General features: G+C 38.4%; 1 protein-coding gene across 6 annotated transcripts in view; it reads right to left on the reverse strand.

The window, feature by feature from the left end:
* The window catches only part of ARHGAP42 (Rho GTPase activating protein 42), a 330,059-nt gene that overhangs the window by 64,226 nt on the left and 252,530 nt on the right, over positions 1-13,303 (reverse strand). For all 6 annotated transcript variants that reach the window (XM_029209704.1, XM_029209702.1, XM_029209703.1 and 3 more), the window contains exons 17-22: positions 12,280-12,385; positions 7,480-7,639; positions 6,132-6,276; positions 4,484-4,864; positions 3,949-4,105; positions 1,847-1,909 (exon numbers count right to left, since the gene is read on the reverse strand). In XM_029209704.1, coding sequence (XP_029065537.1) covers positions 1,847-1,909; positions 3,949-4,105; positions 4,484-4,864; positions 6,132-6,276; positions 7,480-7,639; positions 12,280-12,385 — 1,012 coding nt within the window. The remainder of the gene's footprint in view (positions 1-1,846; positions 1,910-3,948; positions 4,106-4,483; positions 4,865-6,131; positions 6,277-7,479; positions 7,640-12,279; positions 12,386-13,303) is intronic.

Consider the following 13,303-nt stretch of genomic DNA (forward strand, 5'->3'; position numbering starts at 1 on the left):
CTCTAGTCCCTCCAGCACCAGCCACACCCCCTACCAAAGTGACAGCTGTCTGCACACCCTGAGAAAAGATGTGACCTGCATCTACATCAAATCCAGCTCTTTCACCAAAGGCACTGGGCAAACACAGTCTGTATGGGGATGCTCCCACATAAGATCACCCCTTGAAGACCGCAACAGGTAACTGTTTTACCTAAACTGATAAAGGCAGACAAAGTTAAGCAAAATAAAAGGGCAGGTGAAAAGTTATGACACTGTCCACAAGTGCTGCACACTGACTGACAGAGAAGACTTAAACTTCAATGTATCATTGAGTGAGCTCTAAGTTTATGCCGACAACTATTAGAAGTGGATTTGGAGTATTTGGAATGTAAAAGCATATTGCAAATGCATAGATTGATTGTTGAACATCTGAGTAAGCTTATTGTATAACAGAGTAATTAATTTACTGTCATATACTGATTTACTTCATTAATATCTTGCTGTCTTAAAGCTCTTAAAAGATTATCTCTGATTCCAGTACTTGAGTTCTTAAGATTGTTTAGAGCTTCCTAATAAAAGGGCTCCATCTAGTGGAGCAATTCAATCATTGAGCAAGACAGACAGAAGTAGCAGGTTAAATCCCTTACACTAAGGCCTAACAGTAGTGACAGTCTCAGAGAGATCATGTTTGCTCTGACATGCACAGTGCTTAGTTTTCACCATGCCTTGATAAAAAGGAAGAAGGTGAAGATGCTACAGACAGAGGTAAGGTACATGCAAGTATGCTGGGATTTGCTATATAAATGCAAGGCATTGACCATCGTCCTAGTGAGATACCAAAGCGGCTCTACTCCGTGAGGGTGCTCCTATGTTAGTGTTTTTAACTCCACAAAGCTTTGGAAAAAAAGAGTGTGAAGGTTACTGTTATCCCTAGTAACTAGGACAAAGCCCAATATTGTGTAGGTGCTTAAAAAATGTTTGCTGTGAAAGTTCACATACTTTTATATGGTCAAGAATATAAATGAGAACACTTGAAGGACAAACCTTGATTTTTTTTTGGTCAGTACATCCAAAAAAAAAAAAAAATCAAGGTTTGTCCTTCAAGTGTTCTCATTTATATCCTCTTTCAACAAGCATTCACTGAATATTTCCAACCTGTACTAGTTGCTGATGGTAGAAAAAAAAAAGAAAAATATCACAAATAGCAAAATACTAAGAAATTCCATTAGTTTAGACATATTCAAAATTAAAACCCAAAGTCCATTGCAGATGAGAAGAATCAATTTGGACCGAGAGAAGAGGAAGCAGGTACCTTAGAAGCAAGCACATGAAGAGCAGCAAGATATAACAATTCTTGTCCTTCTAACAATGGAGCGGAAGGTAAAATCTGGAAACCCTGAATGAAGTACTGCACTCAAACACCAGAGCCCCCTGGGGCAATCAGTTCTACAGCACCATAGTGGCCATTAAGAATAAGCAGTCTTTAATGCATATTCATGAAGCTTCTTCCAGAAAAAAAGTTCTATTAACTTTTACAAGTCAAAAATACACATTTGAAAAATTTCCACAAACTAACTGTTATCAAAGGAGTCTTTGGTATGCAAAGGGTTACAGCAACTTGTGTCTTTCAGAAAACCTCTTTGTTTAGACCCCTTCCTTTGTGAAGGTTTTAGCGAACAAGGCACTGCTGTAACATTTTGACATGCTAAATGCTGTATATGGTCATGACCACTTCCCTGTGAAGACAGCAGAGGTGGATTTGACCATCTGCAGACCTGAGGGGCAGAGCTGTCAAAGATGACCTGCCATGTCAACACAATGTCACCAGTATTTTATGTTTTTTACTTGAAGAGTTTTGAGAACTTACCGCCCAGAAGAAACTGACTTAAGTGAACCAACGTTTTCAAACAGTTGGGCCTTTGCTGCCACACTGAAAAATAATTTTAAAATACAAGTTTCATTAAAATTCATTAGAAAATCATGCAGCTCAAAGCGAAATTCAGGGTTATCAGTTAACCCAAACAGAAAAATTAGTTAACATTTGTCCCCAAAATTTGACCTGAATTTTAATTGTTTTAAGCTTTAATGTAGAAGAAATTTTTAGATCTAGTCTCTAGCTCACCAAGTACCAGACAGTAATAAACCTACAGCTACTTCCTCTGGGGATCTTACTGCCTGCATTTTTTGTACCTGAGAAAACCCTGGGAGCAGGAAAAAAGGAACACTTTTTCATTGACTCCCCTGGAGCCACAAGGGAGGAGTCACATCAACAAGACAAAAGAACTGTTTTGTGTTCTGATAGCTAAGACAAAACTAATTCTAAAATTGTTTCACGTATTTTTAAAATATTTGAACACAGTTCCTATAAAGTGAAAAGAGAGAACTCTGAAAATATGACCAATAAATAAATTTGTTTCAAATCATGATGAGGGAAAGGCATCTATTTGAAAAGTGAGACTATTGGGTAGAGAGTGAAAAGAACTAAAACTAAGGTACCCTAGATAATTAGAAAAATTCCTATATTTACTAGAAGAGAATATAAAATTCTTTGAATGATTTTTTAAACTAGATATTTAAAAACTATCTTATTTCTTTAAATGACAAACTTTTTTTCCCAGAGATGAGCCATTTGATAATCTGAAGGATCATTTTACACCTAATACAGAACATACGGTCTCTACATTTTAATTTCTACTTTATCAGTAAAAATCACAAAATAGAAGCTCTTCTCTTTCCCCCACAAAGGAGAGAGTTTATATTCTCCCATCTTCCTTGACATATTTGGCTTAAAATTTAATTTCTCTTAAGGGCTAGAACTATACACACCAGAACTAGAGCAGACAGAGTTACAAATATATCTGCCTATATCGTGGTAGCTGGATTTCTGAACATGAGAGATAACATATGTGAAACACACTCTGAAACAAAAGGTTCTTGTCAAAGAAAGGGATGTACTAATAAATTTAAGATGCTGTTCCTATGGAAACAGGCTTAGTAAAATGCCTTACTGGACTTGCAATGAATAATTAAAATGTCAGGAATACCACCATATTAAAAATGGGCATGGCATAAGAGAAATAGCACAGACTCAAGTTGGAGAACCCTGGGTTACAAGCGCAGCTCTGCCACTTACTGGCTGAGTGTGTGTGGACCTTAACTTTCCAGTATTAGCTCTAATTATCTCTAAAACAAGATTTATACTACCTACTGCAGAAGGACACTGTGGACCTTAAAAGAAATAACAATATGCAAGGATGCTCAGTAATAGCTCATACAGCATTTGGAAAAGCTCAGCAAAAGTCAGGAAAATAAAATGAAAGGGAGAAAAACTTTCCTCTTTGGATTCTCTTACTTGCTTTTCCAGTTTCTCATTTTCTCCTCTTTGCCCCCTTTCTGTTCTCATTCTATACACCCTACCCTCTCGGCCTTTACACCTCTGGGTCATTTCTTTCAATTAGAAGCACTCCTTCTTGACTTTCATGCTCCCTGTTCTCTCGGAGTTTAAATCAGTGAGTACGCAGGTAGGGGAGACATACGATGGAGAGGAGAGAAAACCAACCCTCACCAGATAGAAAGCAGCTATATTTCTAACAAAGAGAGGGAGGGTCAAGGATATGGGCAGTCGCCACAGCTGAGTGGTGGATGTTTAGCTTTCACAGGAAGGCGTCTAGTTTCAAAACCCCAAACCACTATATTATACATCTGTTTTCATGTCTTTAAATTAAGCCATAGCTCTGCTTCTAAGGAAAGTGCCTGAAGAGTCTCCCCATGAGATTTTATATGTATATCCTAAGCGTACTAACTTTCACATTACTTGTAAAAGAGGACAGGGTCCTGCAGAAGTTGATGGCACCCACTCCACAGATGAGCATTTGGCTTTGGGAACCCTAAGAGTTCTTATGCATCCACTCAGCCCCTGTATACCCCTGGGAAGCACAGCAAATAGCAAACAAAGGCTCTCTCACTTACACGGAGCCCGGTCGCTGGTAACCATTGCTGGAGGCAGCGTCTAGCCTTAACTTCCTGCACATTTTGGGAGGCAGGTCTGGGTTTGGCGGGGCTTTGGGCGTCTCTTTGGAACCTATGGAAGTTAAGCTTTGAATGGATCCACTGTAGCTCTTGTTTCCTAAAGAGAAAGCCCAAGAAAACAGGCAAGGTGCTATTAGACAAAATAAGAGCCGTAACACAGTCCATGCACATAACAAAAGGAGGCATTTTTCTCTGAGCCCAAATGAGAAGGGACAGAATGTTCTTTGAGCACAGCAGCCCATCACTCTGGGAGATCACAGTCTACCGTAATTATAAAGACATCAACTCACAGAGATGGAAAGATCCAGAAAAAATGTCACAGCATACAGGAGTTTTAAAAATCCTAGCTCAGGAACAAAGCAGTTAAGCATTCTCTGTCCCTTCACTATTAATTTTTCCCTCCTTAACCATACTGAACAATCCAGCAGGTGACACAGGAACAATGACATCCTGCACAGGCTCTATGCTGGCTTACCTTCCGCTGCAGAGATGGATCTGAGAGAGGAAGCTGAGGCTCTTTTCAGTCCTGAAAGCCCATAAGGCCCTTTCTTGGCCAGGTCTATGGGTGGGGACACATCTCCTGGGCTAGTGACTGAAGTGACACTCTGGCAATCTGATTCTGCATCTGTTTTGGTTGCATCTTCTCTAGAACTTGACTCAGGACTAGTTGTCCAGAGACCAAGACTTTTCTGTCCATTGGAAGGTGATGGGGATGCAATCCAAGGAATCCCTCCAGATTTCTCCCTGGGAGGGCAGGAAGCGGACTTTGTCGTGCTGTTTTGTTCAGAGGAGTGAGAGGAAAGTGACTCAATGCTCCCCATTGGTGTGCTGTCCGGGCTGCTGCTATAGGAGTCGCCTGAGCAGGGGCAGGGGTGGGAGAGAAAAGAACAGCGGCTCTCTGTTGAAACCGGCACCCCCAAACCCTTCTGTTCTCCAGCTCTCATGTGCTCCGTGGCCACCTGACCCCACTGAAGTGATAGGCCTTTACATGCTATGGAGGACTGTTCCTCAGTTCTGGAGAAATGCTTTAAAATATGCATTTGAACTTGGTGAAGGCTTTTTTAAATACTATTCAAGGGAGCTTTTATATGTGCCCTGCCCGGATGAAATAATGTTATTTGTTGAAGCATTAGTGGGCTGAGTTGAATTCAGACAAAATTTGCTTCTGAAACAGGACTCACAAGTATGAGAAACAAGATTTCTTGATGATATTAAAGAAATCAATGGAAGGGGGAAATGCTGAGACATATGTCTGCCTTCTTTTACTTTTCTCATCTTAGGTGATTCTGAGTTACAATGGTATCTGAGTCCTCCTTCATTCAAAGGCACCATTAACAGTCAGCTGCAAGTTATAAGCTCCTCAAAATTTTTAAAGAAAGGATTTTTCTCCTTTTTCTGCTAAGAATGTAGCAACATAAGAAAACTGGCTATTTTAACTGGCTGTATTTTTTAATGTTTCTACAAGTATGGTATAAGAAAAAAATCAGAGAAGCTGTAATAAAGTACTCAAATAGTAGATCTAAATTAAAAATTTAACACTGATTGTGGGGAAAACTGGGAGTGTGGGGAGAGGGTTGGGAGTCAAAAATAAAATGAAAATGGCCACAGTTTAACACATGCTTTGGGCTCAAGCTGCCACCCACCTTATGGTGGGGCTTGGCTCAGAATAGTAAGTTAGCAACAATGTGTGGTGTAGATTCTCTTTTTATTTCTTTTCTCTCTGTTTCAGACCCTTTGATACCCAAGAGATGACGCTTTAAGAACATAATGTGAAAGGAAGAAAGAAAATGACTGCCTCAGCCAGGCTTTCTCTTGCTTTCTTCTCTATGACTTTGACAACAGGACAAAACCTGCTACGAAGTAGCACCCGATGTACTTAATCACCGTTACAGAGAAAAAGGGCATTGCACAAACTATTTTTTCCCTTTGTATCAGGAATGAATTTGCTTGTCCAAGGTACCTTCCAACTATACTGACAGAGACTACATAATGTGGTGGGTGGGGGGGCAGGTGCTGGGACGACAGCACCAGTAAGAATATCTTCTATTTCTACCTAAGTACTAATAAAGTGTGATAAAGCCAAATTAATGAAGAAGGCATCTCCTTGAGGCCAGTACACTTACTATCGGGTTCTGCCAAGCATGGGGTATACCTCCCTCTGGGCTTCCGGGAGCCTGTGGAGAGGCAAATTGCACGTGTCCTTCGGGATCCAGATCGAGACTGAGGCTGAGGAAGAGGGATGCTTGGGTCTGGGGCAGTATGAAAAATCTACGTAGAAGAAAAATGGACTGAGGTCAATAAAAAGGTGAAATTGACATTTTCGTCATAAAATTGGCTTTGAGAGCTATTAAATAATCTTAGAACTATACGTTAGTTCATCAATTGCATGGCAAGAGATGCTTGATACAAAAAATAAATATCCTAAAGCATTTATAACTTTTCCATTTACACTGAGTAATGCTTCCTCTGGGTTTTCTTTTTTATTCTTCCCCGTTCCCCAATAGTGAAATTCAGATTTTCCAATAATTTTAAGAAATGTGTCAAATATTAACAAATGTCTATGCCAAGACACACTGATTCTTTTTACTATGATATTCTCTTTCACCTTCATGCTGAACGTAACCTGAGGGGAAGAGGCTCGTTTTGTACCATTCCCCAGCTGAGCAGCCCCTTGCTTCTCAGGAGAAGGTGCTGGCATGCTGTTGGCCCTGAACTGTCAAGAATATGACAAGCTGCAGGCAGAGGTCTGAGCACAGCTATAGGATGCAGCCGTGCACTCTTGGGTTTTAAGAGCGCTTACAGTCTTAGTTAGGTACCAAGGATATCCTTCTACAGGCACTAGAAAGGAACTGGGGAAGGAGAGAGGCACTGCCATCCTCTCACAAGGACTAGATCAGACATAAATGGATCACAATGTTTAGACCTTCAGTGGCTGAGTTTGCTTAATAATCCAATCAACTTGGCTCTCCCAATTTCTCACTTTTATAGTTATTCTAAGATCTCACTCTTTTAGAGAAAGCCTCCTTAGGGATTGGATATAGGGAGGGTTTCAAGACTGTTCCCTGATTATTTTCTTTTGTTTTATCTAGAATATTAGCTCTGCTGTATAAGGAGAGTCTAATTCCAAAAAGCTTAAAAAAGTTAAAATAGACTTAACCACAAAATGATTCTATTTTCTGAGTATGAGTAAAAAACTAATTATATAAATACTAAAGAAGAAAATCTTGACAAGTAAATAATGTCAAAAGAAAGGAAATCATTTACTTAGAGGATTTTGAGAAGCACTTAAAAACTGAACAAGAAAAAAGAAAATCAAAGTCCTCATGAAGAAGTAATTTACACAAAATTTACAAGACTGATACCAAATAGGGATCTGAGATCACAATGTGAGGATCATAGATGATACAAATGCAAAATTTCTTCTTAGAAGCCAGATAAAATTTTATACTTCTACATGAAAATTCGGTATACCTTTTCATAGTGCTCTATCAGAATTTCAACCACAATATTCTGAAATTTAATATTCATCATGGCAGCCACAGTTTCTTCCTGTGCTCTCATTAGAGTTGGACCAAATATGACACCAAGGTTTGAGACAGTCATGAGATTTTGCTGGCTATGTAGTGACACTCTGCAAATAAGATGAACAAAATATTTTAAGTTATATGTTTAATAATTATTAAATGTTCTCAACCACTAAACTTATGGCATAAAATATAAACATGCCATTACAGGCTAACTTTCCCAAATAGTCAGGTTCAGCTACTCCCAACTGGCATTAGTGGGTATAGTCTAAAAAGATGTAAAAAGTTAACACTGGCCAAAGTAAAACATAATTACAAAGGTTAATCTATCGAAGGAAAAAATCCTGATTTCCTAAATTGAGTTCAATCACCCTAGAGAGATTATCAGCTGTTTGGTATTTCCTACAGTACTATACTTCTTTTAGAACAGACGGTTAAGAGTAGACTGGTTGTCAGTCATAATGGCCATCATTAAAAAGCCTGCAGACAACAAATGCTGGAGAGGGTGTGGAGAAAAGGGAACCCTCCTACACTGTGGGTGGGAGTGTAAGTTGGTATAGCTACTGTGGAAAACAGTATGGAGGTTCCTCAGAAAACTACAAGTAGAATTACCATATGATCCAGCAATCCCATTCCTGGGCATGTAACCAGACAAAACTATAATTCAAAAAGATACATGCACCCCTATGTTCATAGCAGCATTATTCACAATAGCCAAGAAATGGAAACAACCTAAATGTCCACTGACAGATGAATGGATAAAGATGTGGTACATACATACAATGGAATACTACTCAGCCATAAAGACGAATGAAACAATGCCATTTGAAGCAACATGGATGCAACTAGAAACTACAATACTAAGTGAAGCAAGTCAGAAAGAGAAAGAAAAATACCATATGATATCACTTATATGTGGAATCTAAAATATGACACAAATGAACCTATCTATGAAACAGAAACAGAATCATGGACATAGAGAACAGACTGGTGGCTGCCAAGGGGGAGGGGGTTGGGGGAGGGACAGAGTGGGAGGTTGGGGTTAGCAGATGTAAGCTTTTATATAGAGAATGGATAAACAACAAGGCCTTACTGTATAGCACAGAGAACTATAGTCAACATCCTGTGATAAACCATAATGGAAAAGAATATATATATAAAAAGAATGTGTGTGTGTATATATATATATATATATATAAAACTGAATAACTGTGTTATACAGCAGTAATTAACACAACATTGTAAATCAACTATAGTACTTCGATAAAAATTTTTTTTTAAAAGTAGAGAAAAGGAGTAGACTGGTTATAATTATATTCGGATTCGCTAAACATATATTGAGAACCTACTGCCAGGCATTTTCATAGATAATATTGCACTTAATCCTCCCAGGAAGCCAGTTATTTTCTATTGTACAGATTTTTCAAAAAGAAGCTCCTCAAGTAAAAATGATGTACCTGAGGTCACAGCAAATTAGGAACAGAGATTTTGTTTCAAATTGGGTCTCCTGACTTCAAGTCAAGAGTACCCCTGAGCTCCCCACATAAGATGACTGGTTAGGGCATGTTTCCATCCTACTTCCCTTCTATCCATCCACCATCCACCATCCATCCAAAACTTCCCTAAGTGCCTCCCTAGTGCTGAGCACTGGGCTAGGCAAACAGTAAGACAAGGAGATATGGTAGCATCAGTGCTGGCCTGAAAATGAAAATAAAATGAAAGGGCTCTGATACTACTGACCTTAGAAAAGTAATCCCAGTAAACTCTCAAAAATGACTTTGACTAGTTAACTGATTTAATTTGGAAATTGGATGCATTAATAGGAAATCTCATTTATTTAACCAGTCTCCTAGGTTAACCTTAGCCTTTTCTATCTTACTCCCAGCCAGGTTGTTAGAATATAAAGTTCTAGGAAGGAACATAAGATAATGTTTATATCTGATTGAGTATGCACACTCACTTCATTCTAGAAACAAAAGTAAAATTTTATGAGGAATCTAGGATTCTGGATTATCCATGTGACTTTTGGCATAGGACAGGAAGAGCTGACTGTCCCACTGACTGAATTTTCCCCTTGTGCCCAAGACAGCACTAGCTCAGAAGGTTCTTGGTTAGTATAAGAATTTCATTCCAAGTTTCCTTTTTATACAACCAAATATTATATTAATTGCTTAATATGTATTAGAGAGTCTACTAAGTCATCTGTAAAGGCAGTGAGCCTGTCTGTATTTAAAGCTTGGGTCCTTCCAACTTGGAAGCTGGGTGCAATCAGTCCATTATTTAATAACTCTCTCTAGGCTTCAGTTCCCTCATCTACGAAGTGTAAGAATGACAATCCTTAGAGCAGTTTGAGAGAATTAAATAAAATGAGTTAAATTGAATAAAATATGGTCTTAAAATAATAGTCTTCCCTGTAATTAAACTGACTCTAGGTACCCTTGATGTACTCTAAAATGTAAGAGTTCCTGGTAATATAAGTAACCTAGAATATGACTAAATTAAGCTCACTGGGAATAAATTTAGAAATCATAAAAAACTGGTCTGTTTTGAAAAGGAGAGTTAATGACTATGGTGTTCAGAAGATAAAATATTTTGATCACCTATTTTCTCTTCATTGAATTTCCCTTCTGCTGAGCTAGTCAGTCAGTACAGACCCTTATCATTCCACATTTCAGCCAGTTCTGGAACTCATTCCCTCAACTTGTGTACAAAGCAGATTCCACAGATGTCCTTGTTTTAAAGACAAAGTATTTTCAGAAGTACATCAATGATTTATACCATGTCTCAGAGCTAATTAATGGAGACTTGGAATCAATCATTGGTTCTTTAGGCCAGTGACCAATCCAGGTCACTGATCTTAAATTCTCTTTTCTTAAGTCAATAAGGTGGCCAGGGACCAAGAGTGTTATTAGTTTACTTAAGTAAGTCATTGGTGATGTGGGCACACATTCTACTGCTGCTGCTCAGACAGTGGAGACTGACCTTTTACAGATTCAAGAAAGAGCCAGGAATGGTGGTGAAGGTTGGGCAGAAGAATTTTAAGTACTCTTCCGTGGTTAGACACTCTCTCTCTGCTATTTCCTGTATCACATTCATAATTAAAGGTGAAACTTGTGTTCATCTAACATTCTGAATAATTAAGCAAAACCATTTTATGTGACACTCATGAAACTTTAAAGGTACATTTTAAAAGGCTTTGCTAAAAAATTAGCTTGAATACAGCAAGAGAATGCCCACTAAATACAGTATGGATAAGTTTCATGAAGAGGTCACAGAACTCAAAAAGCATAATTCAAGACTATGTAATTCTGACCAAGGATAGTGAGTCCCTATTCATTAGCTAAAAGAGGTGCTGATATGGGCAACAGTTAAAAATGAACTTGAAATGAAGTCATTCCTAGTGGATTTCCTTCTTATTTCAAGGAGGGTAAATTCATATTATCTCAAAGTCTGCAAGTTAAGATGAGGCTGATTAATGTACATCACTGTTTCAAATGTGCATGGCTCAAATTAGGATACATTGGGTTACTACTTGTAGCAAACAAGGAAGGATTAATCATTTGATTGTGAATCGTGGTACTCATTAAGACAAAACATGTTCCTATTTGTAAATGGGGCTATAAGGGAATTTTTAAGTAAGTTTAAAACCTGAATTTGGACTTTTGTTTCCAGCAGCATGGCTAACAAACTTCTTGATTAAATGTGTGTGTGTGTGTGTGTGTGTGTGTGTGTGTGTGTGTGAGTCAAGATAGATCTGTGATGGCTAAAGTTACGTGTCAAATTTTCTAGGCTGCAGTACCCTGATATTTGGTGAAACACAATTCTAGATATTTCTGTGAAAGTATTTTTAGATGACATTAACCTTAAAATCAGTAGGCTTTGAGTAAAGCAGACAACTGTCCATAACATGGGTGGGCCTCATTTAACATCAGTTCAAGGTCTTAAGAGAAAAAGACTGAGGTCCCTGAGGAAGAAGGAATTGTGCCTCAGGCTGCCTTGGATTCAAGCTGCGACATCAACTCTTCTCTGGGTCTCCAGCCTGCCTTAAAATCAGCCTCTGCAATTGTTTAGCCAATTCCTTGCAATCAATCAGTCTCTCTCTTATACATATGTGTGTGTATGTATGTGTATATATATATATATATATATATATATATATACACACATATATGCATATATGTGTGTATATATATACATACACACACACAATATCCTATCGGTTCTGTTTCTCTGGAGAAACTTGACTAATACAATATCTATCTATCAAGATTTTTAAATACATAGATGAACTAACAGCGGAGTTAGAAAGATCTTCAGAGACCGACAGATACTATGAATCTGGAGAAGGAAGCTAACATTCAAGTGGCAGTTTGACCTGGTATAACCTGGTGACCCTAGTAGAATAGAGAACTGGTCTTCAAACTTTGGGCTTACAATGTATCTAAAAGAACTGGGAAAGAGCTATATACCCCTTCATATATTTTTAAGTTGACATGAAAATTTTCCATCATTAGTATAACAGTTGCAAGGATATAATTATTTGCATGTCGTAAACATACACAGGTACACACACACGTATGGATGTATCTTAAAAACAAACTGCCACATCATTTTTTAAGCACATTCAATGGACTCTGATTATAATAGCAAGGTTATAGCTCCATCACATCCTTTAAAAGGACATGAACATGCTTAAGTTTAACAGCTGAACAAGTAATTAAGTGAACAATATAAGTCAGAGAATTACTTGACCAGGTGCTTTATTAAGATGTCCAGCATCTCTCTGTTTTTCTCTGGTAATTTGTGCACTAATGCATGTACAGCCTCCACCCGGTAGTTTTGGTCATCAGACTCTGTAACATAAAAAAGGTTGCAAAGGTTCAAATTTTAATTGTATTAAAATGCATATATAAACATTAGTAATTAAAGTATCATAACCACTTCCACCCATTGTGCCTTATAAGCACTGCTTCACATGGTAAGCATTATCACTATCATTTCCTAAGGCTTAGAGACGTTGAGTAATTTGTCCATGGTCTGCAATCAGTAAGTAGAGAAGTCAACCCCAGTTCTATCTAATCCAGACATGTGCTCTTAGCCCCTGAGCTGTATACTTCCATACAACCATAATTCATCTCCTCCTTGGGTTTTGCTACACAAGGACAGAATAAAACCTTTGGCAACGTGAGTGATCACAGCAGTTGTTGCAAATGGCCTAATGTGCCAGGTACTACAATACACTCTAACGCATTGAAACCTCCAAGTGACTCCATCAAACCAGAGGAAGCAGGTATTCCTTTCCAAATTTTATAGATCCAAAGATGGCAGGGAGTTATTTTTGTGAGGTGTCAGGATTATTGCACAAACAAAGGCCTGGTAGATTTTTAAGCCCACGCTGACAATGGTAAATCTGAAAAGCAAAAAATCATCTAAAGCAAGTCTAGTCTACAAGGCAAAAGCCAAAATGTTGACAAGTCTCCTAGAGAAACTTCTAACGCTTCAGAACAAGGAATCTATTTAATAGTCTCTTACAAAAATACACAGATTCTGGGTTGACTGCTCACCCTGCCAAGCCCTTTCTTCAGAAAGTGCCCAACACATAGGGTTTATATTATGGGACCTTCATCTCTTCTGGGCACAGCTATTTGTACATGAGGTAAGGAAAGAGCCTGGCTTTGGTTGGGCCAAACATGAAGTTTCTCCCAGGCGTTGGAATGGAGACACCAAAACTGATCTGCCTGCTGGACACGTGAAAAGGCACATCATGTAAA

The sequence above is a fragment of the Monodon monoceros genome, unplaced genomic scaffold (genome assembly GCF_005190385.1).
Source record: "Monodon monoceros isolate NGI ecotype Baffin Bay Population unplaced genomic scaffold, NGI_Narwhal_1 Super_Scaffold_7, whole genome shotgun sequence".
Classification (NCBI taxonomy): domain Eukaryota; kingdom Metazoa; phylum Chordata; class Mammalia; order Artiodactyla; family Monodontidae; genus Monodon; species Monodon monoceros.